Source organism: Phoxinus phoxinus (assembly GCF_949152265.1).
Source record: "Phoxinus phoxinus genome assembly, chromosome: 1".
NCBI lineage: Eukaryota > Metazoa > Chordata > Actinopteri > Cypriniformes > Leuciscidae > Phoxinus > Phoxinus phoxinus.
In genome coordinates this window covers 33,792,465-33,809,150 of record NC_136876.1, presented here as the reverse complement: position 1 = coordinate 33,809,150, position 16,686 = coordinate 33,792,465, and the positions used below count along the sequence as shown (strand labels likewise).

The 16,686-nt window shown below is 39.0% G+C and overlaps 1 protein-coding gene across 2 annotated transcripts in view; it reads left to right on the top strand.

Moving 5' to 3' along the window:
* smurf1 (SMAD specific E3 ubiquitin protein ligase 1) overlaps nucleotides 1–15,067 on the top strand; it is a 39,894-nt gene extending 24,827 nt beyond the window's left edge. Inside the window, exons 3-18 of one of the 2 annotated variants that reach the window (XM_079613048.1) lie at nucleotides 1,794–1,902; nucleotides 2,065–2,198; nucleotides 2,349–2,414; nucleotides 2,823–2,898; nucleotides 3,201–3,439; nucleotides 3,761–3,845; nucleotides 5,271–5,417; nucleotides 5,734–5,935; nucleotides 7,510–7,613; nucleotides 7,902–8,016; nucleotides 8,203–8,381; nucleotides 8,953–9,090; nucleotides 9,444–9,564; nucleotides 11,764–11,965; nucleotides 12,354–12,429; nucleotides 12,745–15,067. In XM_079613048.1, the coding sequence (XP_079469174.1) occupies nucleotides 1,794–1,902; nucleotides 2,065–2,198; nucleotides 2,349–2,414; nucleotides 2,823–2,898; nucleotides 3,201–3,439; nucleotides 3,761–3,845; nucleotides 5,271–5,417; nucleotides 5,734–5,935; nucleotides 7,510–7,613; nucleotides 7,902–8,016; nucleotides 8,203–8,381; nucleotides 8,953–9,090; nucleotides 9,444–9,564; nucleotides 11,764–11,965; nucleotides 12,354–12,429; nucleotides 12,745–12,844 (2,093 nt within the window). In that variant the 3' untranslated portion in view covers nucleotides 12,845–15,067. Of the gene's footprint in view, nucleotides 1–1,793; nucleotides 1,903–2,064; nucleotides 2,199–2,348; nucleotides 2,415–2,822; nucleotides 2,899–3,200; nucleotides 3,440–3,760; nucleotides 3,846–5,270; nucleotides 5,418–5,733; nucleotides 5,936–7,509; nucleotides 7,614–7,901; nucleotides 8,017–8,202; nucleotides 8,382–8,952; nucleotides 9,091–9,443; nucleotides 9,565–11,763; nucleotides 11,966–12,344; nucleotides 12,430–12,744 lie in introns of both variants that reach the window. The other variant, XM_079613047.1, reaches the window with a different exon arrangement.
* The last annotated feature ends 1,619 nt before the right edge of the window (nucleotides 15,068–16,686 follow it).

Below are 16,686 nucleotides of genomic sequence, written 5' to 3'. Positions count from 1 at the left end.
TATTACAATAAATTGGGCTTTCAATCTTTAAAAATGGACAGAAATCCTTCTCCGAATAAGTCTATGAGGTTTGAGCACTACATTCATAGGTTTCGTAAAGCAATCTGGTAACTTTGTGAGAGAGAGATACTGCTGTGACTTGTATATCAAGTATTTCATTGAAAATATCCATCTCGAAGAACAATTTCGCAAATAGGAAATCACTACTTGTCTCTTTAACTTTCATAAATGTGGCCAAGGAGAGTTTGAATGGATCATCAGTGAATAATAACTTCAAATTTGGTCTGTCTCTCAAACAAAGTTATTGCATTATTTCAGAAGACTTGAGCATGTATTGTAACCACTTCAGTAATGCATTCAGTTGCTTTTATTTTGACAGCTCCTGCCCTTATTCACTTTGTTTCACTTTCAATGTAAATTTATATTGAAAAGAGTAGCCAGGTTATTCTTCAAATTTACCTTTTTTGTTTCACATAAAGTCAAAGGAGTTTGGAATGTCATGTATACGACACAATTTTTGGTGAACTTCTACTCTACTTTAAATCCTTTGCATTCGCAGAAATGACTGTATAGGAACTGTTTGTGATTCTGTAGCTCTGGAACATTAGAGCTTCTCTCCTCTGTCTTGTTCAGAGCCGCCCACTGGCTGCTTTTATCACTGGGGGAATTCACATCCTCATTCAGTGGCTCCTCATCAGATTCCACCCACTACAGCATGAGCACAATTCACTGTTCTGGAGCCTGGGCTCTCGATCCCAGCTGTTCTGACTGACGGGCTTGTTTGCCCCACTGGCCTCGTCAGTGTGTGTCCCACATATTATTCAAATGTCTGGTGTGCGTCATTCACAGATCCTGTTTCTGTGCCATGGCCATTATGCTTCTCGTATAGCAAAAGGCCACATGACAATGTATGATGAAGACAAGGCCAAATGTCCCTGGTAATTATACAGTGAATTATTCGAATTTGTTTTACAACAGATGCAGCATGTATTTTTCACTAAGCTTTTTCTCCCCACTCAAATAATTAGTTAAAATATTATCATATATCATATTATCACGCCACCAAATGAACTGTTCTCAGAGCATGTGACTTTCAAAAACACTAAGCAAAACGCATTGCCAAGTCTATAACTAAGCAACACAATACAGGACTAATATTAATAATATTAAAATTATTATTATTATAAATGTGACATGAAAATAAACAATCACATCAGTCATTTAAATATAATTGCAGTTGACGACAAACTGGTACTGATATGCGCTATGGCAGTTGCGGCCTAATGGTTAGAGAGTTGGACCTGTAACCCAAAGGTCGTGGGTTCGAGTCTCTGAACTGGCTGGAAATGTAGGTGGAGAGTGAATGAATAGCGCTCTCTACCACCCTACCTGCAACTGAGGTGCCCTTGTGCCCCCAATCGCTCCCTGGGTGCTCCAGCAAAAATGGCTGCCCACTGCATCTGGGTGTGTGTGTTCAATACTCATTGGTGTGTGTGTGTGTGTGTGTGTGTGTGCACTTGGATGGGTGAAATGCAGAGCATAAATTCTGAGTATGCAAAACCATACTTGGCTACACGTCACGTCACCTTTTTGGTCTACGGCTCTGGAGGAGGAAAAAAAGAAATCCAAATATTTGCAGTCTATCTAAATTCTTGCAGCTGTCATTGTGGAAGCTGCTTAGCTGTCCAGATTGTACATATTCTTTCAGAGGGCAGAGTGAGGACAGTGTGTGACGGCCGAGTTTGTCCTCTGTTGTTTATTTGTATTCCTGCCACACTGTCGTTCTGCTGCAGGGTTGCCTGATCCTTTCGCCAAAGTGGTGGTGGATGGCTCGGGTCAATGCCACTCTACAGACACGGTCAAAAGCACATTGGACCCCAAGTGGAATCAGCATTACGACTTGTGAGCAAATTTACTTACTAACAGCTAAAAAAATGTATGTTCTTAGTGGTATTCATGATGTTGTGCAGTTTCAGTCATTTAGTTAATCTTTAAAATAATGTTAGCTAGTGATTTGAAACAGAAGTTCACTGGAGGAACTTGCTAAATGGAGTTTTCCCGCAGGTATATTGGGAAGACAGACTCAATCACCATTAGTGTATGGAACCATAAGAAGATCCATAAGAAGCAGGGGGCGGGTTTCTTAGGCTGTGTGCGGCTCCTGTCCAATGCCATCAGCAGACTAAAAGACACAGGCTGTGAGTGTGACACTTTTTATAGCCAAGCCTGCCGTAATCTCTTCATTGTGCCTTATCACATTTGTTAATCGTTTCTCTGCAGTCAGTAAAAGTTTGATAACCTCATACATCAAAATTTTGATTACACCATATTATCTGTCTCACCATCAGACCAGCGTTTAGACTTGTGCAAGTTGAACCCGTCTGACAGTGATGCCGTCCGTGGACAAATCGTTGGTATGTATTGAACAGTGCAGGTAGAACTTGTACAGAACTTTTCAGGTGCAGTGGCCCCAAAATGTATTTAGCAACATTTTTAAATAGATGTACTTTTAAATATTTGCACTGGATAACAAAATATCAAAACATTTAAGATGACATTTACCTCATAAAAGTGTAATTCTGAAAAAAAAACACTAGCATTATTTGTTTGCAGATGCCACTTAGTTTGATATTTTGTATTTAATACAATGAAGGTCATACTTTTTTTATATGGTTTAAATTTCCAAATACTTTGACCACTGTGTAAAATTTAATATAAATTCTCAAACGAAAAACAATTGTTCATCACTAAATCAGTATTTTTTTCTAAACAAAGAGCCTCAATGTGAAGACTTTTCTTAACCGTTTTCTTCACTTTTGTAGTGAGCCTGCAAACCAGAGACAGAATTGGCAGTGGAGGGCCTGTGGTCGACTGTAGAGGACTAGTAGAGAATGAAGGGTGAGTCGTCTTCTGTCCTGAAGATGAACATTTATTTAGTACTGAAACTGACTGGCTACCTGATGATTATGATATTACCTATCCACACCTATGTGGCCTGTGTAAAATCATCTGAAAAGTAATTTTGGGAATGTTACGTGAAAGTTATTACATGTCATAAAATATTATGAAATTACTTATTTGTGTAGGATAGATCCTGAGACAGTTATTCAAATATTAAGGGGAGTTTTATGTTGTCCTTAATGTTTGTGTGTCTGTGTGCTGATGTAGCTTTTTTCACATCTGATCTGTATATGTTTCAGGCCGGTTTTTGAGGATTCGGGGCCCGGACGGCCTCTCAGCTGCTTCATGGAGGAGCCCATGCCATACACAGATCCCACAGGGGCCGCTGGCGGAGGAAACTGCCGTGCACTTGAGTCACCCAATCAGGAGCAACGACTCCAAGCACAACGGATCAGAAACCAAGATTCCCGAGGGCACACGCACACACCTCAAAACAGACCACATGGACACCAGTCCCCCGACCTCCCTGAGGGCTACGGTAAGTGTGTGCATATTAGCAATGAGTCAGCATGGTCGTGTTAGTGAAGTATACCTACATTTATTTTTATTTGTAACTTTTTTATTATTATTATTTACTTTATTTTAGGTGCCGGTGCTTTAAAACACCACTTGATATCGAGGCACTGCTTTTGTAACAAATTTCACCTACTTCAATACACTTCAAATCACCTAGTATGAGCAAATTTCCTGTCATTATGTTTAATCTACAAGTCACTGTGTTTTTTTTTAAGTGATAAACCTCTGAGTTAGCTGTTGCTCATTCACTCTTGACATGTGTCTCTTTTCTTTTCTAATTCAGAGCAAAGGACCACTGTGCAGGGCCAGGTCTATTTTCTGCACACACAGACTGGCGTGAGCACCTGGCATGATCCCAGAATACCCCGGTAGGTTTAATCCCCACCCGCCTTTGCTGAAATAACGATTGCCCCTGTTTGATTTCTCCTCACTGCTATTGTGATATTGCTCTAATCATAGCTCTTTAACGTCCACAATCAGCTAACTTAATAATCTGCAATCTCACGCAATAGCTACTACTGTTGACATTGCGAAGCTTAATAGTGTGCTCGTCATCATAATAATGATTTCAGGAGCATCAGGAAAGAAACTTGAGAAGCAGCCTTTTAGTGATGGCATCAGCACGGGGTGGGAAATCAACACAAGCCACTAGTCCTCCTCAGGTGCTTATTGCACAGTGGCAGGCTATTTTACCTGATCAGTCACTGTAGCGTGTGACCTCAAATGGCTCTTTTTTTAGATTGGCCCAACAACATACTTGTATTCAACAAGCACGCGTTATGTTTTGAAAAAGTTTTTACGGTCTTTCAAGTTATACAGGGATTATCAGCTTCAATGTCTGTCCAAACTTGAAAAAGGCTTCAATCAGTCGTAGAGGGTGCAAGGAAAAACTCAAAACATCTGATTCTTGATCACTGATGAAATTGATCTTACAGACAAGTTGATCTTAATTAATTTTCTTAAATTCAGTGCTAATTCATATGTTTAGCTGAACCAGTAGTGTATCATAAAGTTGATGAATACATTGTGGCTTTTCCCAGCTGTTCTTAAACGAACTTAGCATACAGATTTTAGCATTTCTCCTTTGGTTTTATAACCAGTATCACCAACTTGGGAAGGGAAAGCACATCTGCTTCACAAACAAAGATCTCTCTGCACGCTGGGACTCACACACACCTGCTCCTGTGTGACGTGCACGTTCACTGGCCAATCAGATTCTTTGCTTCTCCCTCGTTGCACTGTGTGCTCACAACCAATAGTTTCCATTCTTTTTAATCTCTGGTCTAGACTTGTTACTCATTTTATTTTTATTTCAAATTTAGCTTAACGCTGTCAACTGTTTGTTTGGATCTTTAGTTGTGCCAACATCTCTGTAAATAAGACAAGTCTGTCTGATTGGTGGGTATCTTTGCCATGTAATGCCTTTGAAAATGCCGCTTTTTTCAATTTGGGTAACAAGTTCTAGCTTATATTCAGCAAGGATGCATTTAACTGATACAAATTCACAGTTTAGACCATTATAATGTTACGAAATATTTCTATTTAAAATAAATGCTGTGTCTATTCATCAAAAAATATAAATTGAATAATTAAACAATTAAGAAATAATTATTGAATAAAAAATATATTAAAATAGAAAACAGTACTTTTAAATAGTAATATTATTTCACCACTGTGGCTGGTGGACAAAAATAAGAAAATTTCCCACCTAGGAAGAGGGTAAAGAGGCAGAGTTTTAGGTCGCCATTATATGTGTTGAGCAGCAGGTGTGATGGGTGCGCTTGCTCCTTCAGGGATTTGAACAGCGTGAGTTGTGAGGAGCTGGGCCCTCTGCCGCCCGGCTGGGAGATCAGGAGCACGGTGTCAGGACGAATTTATTTTGTCGACCACAATAATAGAACCACGCAATTCACCGACCCCAGGTTACACCATATCATGAGGTAATACATCTTTCACATCGGCTCTGCTCATAACATCTGATTACTCATCCCAGCTCTTAAATTATCCTGTTAATTATTCACCACAATGAATAAATCATCCTTGTGTAATTAAACTTGCTAGTAATGATTGTTGCTTGCTCGTATAAGGGTTTATTAAATTAATTCTCAACATTTAATTCCTAATCGTCCCTAGTGGGAGTGTAACCCAAATGATGCATGAAAATGACATGGTCCAGTGGTTTGATAAACTGCTATGAAAGTGCGGAGGTATTGGTTCACATGTGACATTTGTGTGTGTTTTGCACGTGATGAGCAGCCAGCACTCTCAGGTGAAGGAGTCGAGCCAGGCTCTGCCCGTACAGATGGAGGTTGGTATTGAGGAGGGTGACGGGGAGTTACCGGTGCGCTACGAGAGAGATCTGGTCCAGAAACTTAAAGTTCTCCGTCATGAGCTCTCCCTGCAGCAGCCTCAGGCCGGCCACTGCCGCATAGAAGTGTCCCGTGAGGAGATCTTTGAGGTACTCGCAGTCACAAAGCTGAATAGTGGCAGTCATGTAAACATGCGTAATTTAGTTGCTCTGTGGAACTGTTTTTGTCATTGGAAGTGACTATGATATATGCGCCACGATTAGGTTTGCTCTCTATTTGGTCTCTGAGAGTAGGATGTACTTGGAGAGTAGGATACAATTTCAGTATCTTTAGTTACTCTGCAATTTTTGGTCATAGCAACATGAGACAGATGATTTTAGGAGAGTATATTTTTACTTTAATACACATTGCTGGTTTTACTGTATAAGATTCATCGCTGCACATTATTCTAAAGAAAAAACATGTTTGTAATTTCGTCCCAGTGTACACTAACATTCAATAGTTTGGGGTCAGTAAGATGTTTTTGATAGAAGGCTGTTATGATCACCAAGACTGCATTTATTTGCTCAAAAATATAGTAACAGTCATAATTTGAAATAAGTATTCTATTTTAATATATTTTAAAATTGAGTTTAGTCCTGTGATAAAGCTGATTTTTCAGCAGCCATTGCTCCAGTCTTCAGTGTCATCAGTTGTTTCAGTTGTTCTGCTTGATATTTTTGTGTAATATATGTATATATATATATATATATATATATATATATATATATATATATATATATGTATGTATGTATATGTACACAAGATTTATCAGCACTCAGCATTTATATGTATACATTTTTATAACATTTTAAATGTCTGTATTGTCATTTTTTATAAATGTTTTTATGTCCTTGACTCCTTGCTGAATAAAAGACCCCATCCTTTTGAACGGTTATGTAATTACTTGCTTTTTAAAACATCCTTTTAAAATTTGCATCTGATTTAGTTTGTGGCTTAACAAAATAGCTAAATAGCAATGTAAACATAATTTTAGGCTCGTTTAACATTTGTTTCATTTATAATTGTTTAAAGGGATAGTTCACCCTAAAATGAAAATTAAGTCATAATTTACTCATCCTGCTGTTGTAATGCTGTATGTCTATGGAACACAGAAAAACACACAAGTTGTAAGAAATCGAAAGCAACAAAAACACGACATGAAATACAATGCCTAGAAATCCCCAAAAAGTATCCTTGAGCGCTTACTTCATTGAGTTAAATATCTCCGGACCGGAGCTCCATTTGTCTGATGACAGATGTGAACGTGATCATTTCTTGTTACGACAAACACAACGGATATGTTCACCTCATAGAAGGTACATGGGTTGTATTTCATGTCACGTTTTTGTTGATCTTGACTTTTTCTTTGGCACTGTTGATATCTTTTTTTAAATCCGTTACATAAAAACATAAATTGACCTAATTTGATTCTAAAGACTGAATGCCCCTTGACCAACTGTGTCGTACTAGATATTGAGACACTGTCTTAACTAACATAATGGCTATGTTTATGCAACTGGCCCTAGGGTGAATAAAATATTAATTTTTAATTTTAGGGTGAACTATCCCTTTAATTATGTATAATTTATGTCAATGAATGTTTCACTCATAATTGCATCTTATTATGGAAATACAATGTTGTTATGTCACTGCTCTAAGTGCTGCTCTATCTGTGCAATAGGAGTCTTATAGACAGATCATGAAGATGAGACCCAAAGACCTGAAGAAGCGGCTGATGGTGAAGTTTAGAGGAGAGGAGGGGCTGGATTACGGTGGTGTTGCTAGGTAGCATATGAATCTGTTCCATATGAAAGGTTCTCATTAATTAATTTCCCCTGTGCCTCATTATTCCCCCATCTCTTTTCATACACCGGACTTGACTTTATAATTTCAACAGTTTAGCTGAATCTCAGCCAGGCTTATCAGCATGCAGGGTATCATGTTCACGATATTGCAGGTGTTCCCCTGTTGAGCACAGAGCTTAGATTGAACTACTGCCAGCAAGACTCAAATATGAGCATCTTCTAAAGAAGTCAATCTGACTTCTCTGTCTGAATTCCTGTCTTATTCCAGGGAATGGTTATATCTTCTCTGCCATGAGATGCTGAATCCATACTACGGCCTGTTTCAGTACTCGACTGATAACATCTACACACTACAGATAAACCCAGATTCATCCATCAACCCTGTAAGTCATTCAGTGACCTATGCTTGGGATTTCTCTCTTAAACACGACCCAGTAAATCAGTATGCTATGAAGAAGTTTAGCAAAAGCAGTGCTGCTTGGACCTTGTGGTCATCATCTGTGCTTTAAAGGATCGACTGTTGCAGGGTCTCATTAACTTTCCTGTCACGCCCTCTGCTGTTTTTTCAGGACCACTTGTCTTACTTCCACTTTGTTGGGCGGATTATGGGTCTGGCTGTTTTCCACGGGCACTACATTAATGGAGGCTTCACCTTGCCCTTCTACAAGCAGCTCCTGGGGAAGCCCATCCAGCTTTGTGACCTTGAGACTGTGGACCCAGAGCTGCACAAGAGCCTCGTCTGGATCCTGTGAGTGAATTTCATAAGAAATCGAGTCTGTAAGACTAAAGAGAGAGTGCAGACTTGTCTCGCGCAGACTTTTCTACGCCACTGTTGTTCCTGTCACACTTGAAAGACTCTTAAAGTGGACAAGCCAGAATGTGACAAATAAAATTCAAGATTATGATTATTATTAAAAAGTAACCTCTAATTCTTATTGTTTAGCATTAAAATAAATACATTAAAAGACTTAAAAGTCTCCAAAACTATGTAATGACACAAGAATAGGACGTTTGTTTTGTAGAGAAATTCATACTTGTGTACAGTTTATGTATGAAAATGTGTGTGTGCTGCTTTTATTGTGTTCTCATTTAAATGTAAAAACTCTTGGTATTATAGGCTTTTCTTTTCTTTTTTCTTTTTTTAAGAAGAATATGATGAGAATCACCATTGCAACTGAAAAAGGAAGTAAAATGCACAGGCATATTTTGGGTTCAGTGTGGCCAAACAAACAGCTTGATATTTATGGATTGTTAAAGGGTAGCCTGTTGAATCTAAGCAACAGTATGAATAACTGCAATATTTGTCTTGTGTTTTTCAGAGAAAATGACATCACATCTGTTTTGGACCATACCTTCTGCGTAGAACATAATGCTTTTGGCAAATTCCTCCAACATGAGCTGAAACCAAACGGCAAGAACATCCCAGTCACAGAGGAGAACAAGAAAGAATATGTGAGGTATGAAGAGGAGCAAGCTTGTGGACTACCAGGCACAGCAGATTCATAACCACTCTCTGAGACAGACAGCCAGCAGAGGGCAGCACTCACCCTGGCTAAAGGGGCTTGGCAGAGGTTTTAGGAGCCTCACTGCTTTTTCCCCTGTCAGTTTGATTGAGTGAACCCTGGATATATAAGCTACTGATCAAGAATGTTAGTGGGATGTCAATTTTTATGAGTCTTTGTTGTGTGCGAGTCATTGCCACATAGAAAAGAATCGGAGGTTGTCAATGGAGAACTGTGGGGCACAGTTGCCTGTTAGTGTTCTCCATGTTCCTCTGCAGATCTCTAATGACTGATTGTGTCTCTGTTAGGCTATATGTCAACTGGAGGTTCATGCGAGGCATTGAGGCCCAGTTCCTCGCCCTGCAGAAGGGCTTCAACGAACTCATACCACAGCATCTGCTCAAGCCTTTTGACAACAAGGAACTTGAGGTAATTCAGACATTTCAGACACGCTGATGAAGAGACTGTTCTGAATAATATCAGAGACCTTAAAAGGGGAGAATAGAAGAATCGTAACACTAATAATGACATTTCAACCAAACAGCTATAAAAGCCAACAAACTTCAAACCGATTATCACAATGCAATAATCACAATACAGTAATAATAATAAGTTTAATAAAATGAATAAGGCATGCTTTCGACACTAAATAAACACAGAAGCAAGATATTAAATGGCAACAAAACACTTCTGAATCCTGAATTTAAAATGTTACTGTGTGTGTGTGTGTGTGTGTGTGTGTGTGTGTGTGTGTGTGTGTGTGTGTGTGTGTGTGTGTGTGTGTGTGTGTGTGTGTGTGTGTGTGTGTGTGTGTGTGTGTGTGTGTGTGTGTGTGTGTGTGTGTGTGTGTGTGTGTGTGTGTGTGTAGTGGTGTAGTCTAGTTTTTTGTAGTGAGTATACTGTGACTGCCCCCCGCGTCTGAATAGAAGCTCTGTGATGAAGTTCATGTGTCATGTGTAGCCTACATCATGTCCTCATAGCTACAGTGAAGCGCTGACACAAGCACGCGCTTGCTTCAGTGTGTGTGTGTGTAGTAGAGCACACATTGAGCGCTCATTCCCAGAGACGCGTTGAACAACTGCAGTCTCTTTGAGTTTTTAATATTCACGCGATTTGATCTGTGTCCATTGCATACACAGACGCGGTGAATTTAAAATGTTACTGTCAGAGGTGTGTGTGTGTGTGTGTGTGTGTGTGTGTGTGTGTAGTGGTGTAGTCTAGTTTTTTGTAGTGAGTATACTGTGACTGCCCCCCCCCCCCCCCCGACATGTAATTGAGAGCATTATGAGACTAAGTGTTATCAACATGTCAATTTATTATAAGCAACACAAGACTTTAACAACCAATGACATTTACAGCTGAGGAGACTGGACTGATTTTCTACATTTAGCCTTAGATGTTATATGAATATGGTCCCTGAAGCACAGGTTTTATCAGCTGACAATAATAATAATAATAAAAAAAACATTATAGGCACAAATACAAATTTACTTTTAGAAATGGTGCTTTTGAAAGAAAATTGTGTTATTGTTTTGGCAAGTTTACTGTTTAAATTAAAACATGTATGGAAATTTGTGTGATATTCCTTTTTAAAATAAGTTTTAATAGATTTCATCATTATTATTATTTTACAGTACATTTTACTGTGCAATTTCTTTCATCATTTCTTTGAGTTTATACCGAACTTTTATTTTGACAGGTTGGCGTAAAGACATTACAGTTTCTGTGTGTGTATGATACGAATGAATGGCGATAGTTTTATCAAATGAAATGGTGAAATTCTCATGAAGTGACTCTCATAGAAGCTCTGTGATGAAGGTCATGTGTCATGTAGCCTACATCATGTCCTCATAGCTACAGTGAAGCGCTGACACAAGCACGCGCTTGCTTCAGTGTGTGTGTGTGTGTAGTAGAGCACACATTGAGCGCTCATTCCCAGAGACGCGTTGAACAACTGCAGTCTCTTTGAGTTTTTAATATTCACGCGATTTGATCTGTGTCCATTGCAAACACAGACGCGGTGAATTTATGAATGAATGTGTGAAAGTTCTGTCACAAAACGAAGTTGTTACGTATCCTCACGCTTTTTTTAGTGGGTATACGGAAATACTTGCCATTTCCTAGTGGGTATACGGCGTATACCTGCGTATCACGTAGACTACACCACTGTGTGTGTGTGTGTGTGTGTAAATGTTTTTTAAAGAAATCTGCAATATTTCACTGTTCTTACCGATTTTTTATCAAATAATTGCTATTTAAAACAACTTTTCTATTTGAATATTTAAAAATGTAGTTAATTCCTGTGATGTCAAAGCTGAATTTTCAGCATCATTACTCCAGTCTTCAGTGTCACATGATCCTTCAGAAATCATTCTAATATGATGCTTTTCTGCTCAAGAAACATTTCTGGTGAAAACAGTTGTGATCATTTTTTTAATCAATTTAATGCATTCTTGCTAAATAAAGTAGGTTATTTTTATATTTTAAAAAAAGATCTTACTGACCTCAACCAGATACGGTAGTGTATCTCCATCAAACATATTGCAAATAGGTATAATAGAATAAATAATTGCTCATATAGGCCTGCCTCTCTCAAAAATAATGTTTATGTTTCTCTCTGCGTTTTAGCTGATCATTGGTGGTTTGGGGAAGATCGATCTGAGCGACTGGAAGGCCAACACGCGGCTGAAGCACTGTGTGGCTGACAGTAACATAGTGAAGTGGTTCTGGCAGGCGGTTGAATCGTTCGATGAGGAGAGGAGAGGCAGACTGCTACAGTTCGTCACGGGCTCCACACGCGTCCCTCTACAAGGCTTCAAAGCACTGCAAGGTGGCTAATGGATAAGCCATGTGCACTTTTAATATACCTGACATATTGTGCTTGTCAACTTCCTATTCTGCCTCTATTTAGTTTGTATTGGCCTTAACCCTAATGACAAATTCCCTGACTGAAGGCAACATTTAAAAAAAAAACTAATTTATCAATTGTCCTAGTTATTATGCAGACTAACATGTTTCACAGGTTTCCCTACCAAACAAATCTCAAGCCCGACCCCTACATTACATCCTGCTGAATAATCTGATTCACTTTTAACAATCTGGAATCTGCAGTTGTGAATGTGTCTTGTTAAAGTAGTTTGTGTTCATGCTCACTTCTGTTGAGTGTGATTATTTGGAGAACAGTGATAACTAGAATGTATCTTTGTAAGGTTCTACAGGTTCTGCAGGACCAAGACTCTTCACTATTCATTTAATTGATGCCAACACAGACAACTTACCCAAAGCCCACACATGGTAAGATTTAGCTAAAAACTTCAAACTAATCAAAGATGCAGAAGATCTGTTATGTTTGCAAAAAATGTAAATGCACACTTGCTATTGTCTTTAAAGGGGGCATGTCATATTTTCATTTTATTTGTGATTCAAATGTCCCATGCAAAGGCCAGAGAGAGTGGAAGTGGCCATATGACACTATTTGGCACTTAACTGATATAAAAGTCCATTTTATAAATATTAAACTATAGAAATGCATGATAGGACTCATTTAAGATGGGATGAAGTCAGGGCTCTTGCTGAAATTCTGATCTCGCTTCTCGCATATTCTTTCAGCTTTAACCGAATCGACATCCCGCCTTACGAGTCCTACGAGAAGCTCTATGAGAAGCTCCTAACGGCCGTGGAGGAGACGTGTGGCTTTGCAGTGGAGTGAGCGAGTGCCCTGTCCAGCCAGCCAGCAATGGCAGCAAACCCACCAAACAGCCCCAGCCATCCCTCTCACCCCCTGCCCTTCTCCAGGACTGACAGACTGGTGTCTCCTGACAGACTTTAGCATCACCCGCCAGTCTGAGACTGCAGCGGAGGGGAGCGAAGGGCAAAACTCTCAAAGACTAATGATTCCTCACGGTGTGATTCGGTAATTGTTTTCACATTACCACATAAGTTACGGAGAAATCGGATCAAGGTTTATTTTGTTTCTCAAAAATGCAGTTTGTATTGTCTTTGTCACTGAAGCGGTGGGTTGATAGCGTATGACTGTAAAGCGAGTATGTTTGTGCTGCAGTTCGTAGAGCCTCGCTGAGCCTGTGGTCTACATGAAGTAGAGCCCGTGTTTTAGTCTAGGTGGAGTATATTAACATGCACAGAGCCTGTGACCATTAAACCAGTTTACCTACAGCAAATGTGTCTCGAAGGACAAGGGTGGTCTGCGTTGTCATGCTCTGTATGTTTGTAACTTCTGCAATTGTTTCCGTACTTATTTGATTTCTTTGCATCCTGTTCAGTCCTATAGGATGGCATTTCAGTGGTATCCATTTCCTGTACTCATCAGTTCTCATTGTAGAAATTTTAACTCGATTGCTTGAAATGTATTATTGAAATGTTTTTTTCGTGTGTGCGTCTAAGATCAAGAACATGCTTAATGGCGAGTCTTAGTCCTCTTGTGGGAACTGTGAATGTAACAGCGCCCATGTGTTTATGTTCTTCAGCTGAAGCACAACGATCATGTGCTGCCTAGAGAAGGACTCAAAGCCCTTGCAAAGTCAGTGGTTTCCAGAGCATACTTCTTTTTTTTTTTATCCAATGAGCATTCCTGCGTTGTCAACAAAAGACCTACTTTTTTTAAAGGTAATGCTGAATGAATGGTGTTTTAATATGCCGATTTTGAAGCAAGTCTACTTCTATGTCACCTTCTTGAACAACATTCGGCTCCATTGTGTCCGTTAACACACCTAAACTGGACTCGTTACTTTAGTTTCGCAAAGAAAACGGATGTCGAATGTTTTAAAGGAGCTCTTTTTGTCCTTAATTTTGATGGACCCTGTTAATCTTTTCCAAATGAATCTAGCCATAATCATATGGTAACTTAGCATTAACTGTTTTAACTTCTCGTACTATCAAAAATCACCTTCAGACTGTTATTCGCGGCTCTTTTATCGAAACCACTGCTCCGAGTAACATTCAGCACTTTGGCTGGCACGTGTACAATCACCCATCATGGAGTGTTTATTGTCCTGTGGACGAACACTGATGTCCTTCGGCTCCTCGACTTTGACAGAGGTGTTTGGTCCAGGTTTTGGTGTGGTGGAAGAGCAGGGGAGTGTCTTGGATTTCATTATGTAGTGCTTGTTGTGCATGGCACCAGAATATTCTTTGTAAGTGTAAAGAATGAGCCAACCTCAGTGTTTCTTCAACCACTTTTGTCTGTTTCTCTCTCGCTCTGTTTTTTTTTTTTTTTTTTTTAACCAATTATTTATTACCATGTAATGTCCTTTTAAGTATTGCTGCTATTACCATTATTCCGTAGTTTTCAGAGAAGGCCGAGTTCTTGTGAAAGCTGTACACTAATCTCTTATTTTATGTATGAATCAAAGTATTTAAACCTGCTGCTGATTCTTCAGGACGTTAAGAGGACGTGGACACCCGACCTTTGACCTGGATGGAGTTAGCGAGTGATGTAGGCTGGGCCCCGGTGGTCATGTTCATATTTGTGATATATGCAATAAAATCCATCACCTTTATATTCTTGGTTCTGTCTTAAAATGTCTCTTTACTCACTTAATGTGTATCGTTACGGTCGTGTGCAAAAAACGAAGTTTGCTGGTTTTCCCAAAAGACCGTGAATGCCTAGAGTGGTGAACTGTTTTTAAACTTGCATAAAACACAAAAGAGGTGACGTTTAATGTTGTGCAATTGTGGGAATGGCTAATGAGCTTGAAGATGAGTATGGACTTTGCCTGAAGTTACAGTTGTTTTCATATTTCTCTAAGAAAACCCCTTTTTCCAAGTAATGTGACCATTATCATCACATTGTACAATTATTAGGTCCTGAGTGTCATTGTTTATTCGATGCAAGAGTAATGTAACTTACTATGTACTAAACATTTCTGAAAAAAATTCAGTGTAAATAAGATTATATTAAAGAAACTAAATTGCAAAACACTTCTCATTGCTTTTTATTTTTGGTCTTTGTTTGCATATACTATGAATTTTATATAGCAATGAACGATAAGAAAAGTAAGCAAGCTGCCCCTCATAAGTATACATGGTTCAGTTTTATTTCTCTGCAAAAATAATAATGAAGGAACAGGTGACGACTTTGGCATCAGTGCTGAGAGCACAAGCGCTGCCTTGTGTCCATGCCGTTCACAGTGCTGGCCTGAAATTACATTCAGATTGTGATGTGAATGCTGAATATGTAGACGTTCCATAAGCAAGGGAAACATTATGATCATTTTTCCCCAAAAGAAAATAGAATAGTGTTTTTTTTTTTACGTCCGAGCAAATATAATTGTAATAAATGTAATAATTATAATCAAGTGCGTTCATGCCATGTCGGATTTACCGTAATTACAAGATTCCGACTTGTAAAAAGCGTTCACGTCATTGTAGAACTTGTAATTACAACTTGTAAACTTGAGTTTTTTTGACAGCTCCGATCACTCAACTGGAGTGCCTGGTTGATCGGGGCGGGGGAGCACCGCCCACAATGCTTCTTATTGGTTAGTGGTAAAGTGATGACGTCAATCGAGGGCTGCACCTGCTGTATAGTGTGTGTGTGTGTGTAGTCTATATATATATATATATATATATATATATATATATATACACACACACACACATGTAATAGGCTATACAGTTGTGTTCAAAATAGCAGTCCAACATCACTAACCAGATCAATCACTGTTTTTGGTAGAAATTATATTTCTACATGGCAAATTATTTATTAATAGGCTAGGTGTAGTACAGTAATGGTGTAGGCTACTTAGTGTTGTCATAAAAACAATTCTGAAGACGTGAACAGCTCCGTGTAGAACGTCGCGGCCGGGTTGTCATCTCGTAATTACGGTAATTTCAACATGGTGTGAACATGGCATAATAACAGCTTATACCTTTTGATATGTTTTCTTAATTGCCCAACACTCTGAATAAATCGCAAATAAGCAAACACTAGTAAAAGTTCATTAGGAATGCCACATTAAATGGACTGTCTCTGCTAACGTCTGCTGTGACTTTTCCACCATTAAAAATGTCTGGAAAATAAAGAGAGTAGATGTGAATCAAATCAAAAAGAAAAAATGCTATGTCCTTGGAGGTCTTCCCTGCCCAGTTTCCTGAAAGCATTTTGAAAATGATATCCATGGAGAAAAGCTGGAGAGCGGTGCCAGGCTGACAGTGGTGCCACAATCCTGCAACAGACAGCAATAAGACTTTATGAAGGGACATTATAAAGTCGTGACCTTAACCGAGGCAAACATTTCTGATGCTCATAGAAGTAGGTGTTCATCCAGATTATTTACTGCAGTTTTAAGAAAAGTATCCTCTATCTGTAATAAGATCAATGCAGATCGGTGTTGGAGCCGTCAGGACGATGAAAACCAGAGTTTTGGTTTGGCAGAAGAACCATGAAGTCTGTCCTCAGGCTCAGACAACAGAAGACACGAGACAGTCTAACTTTTTTACTTTTTAGGAACTAGGAATGAGTTTTGATAGGTAAGATAAGACCAAAAAATATTGGTTATACTTTCCTATAAATCATTCCTTTTGTGTTACACA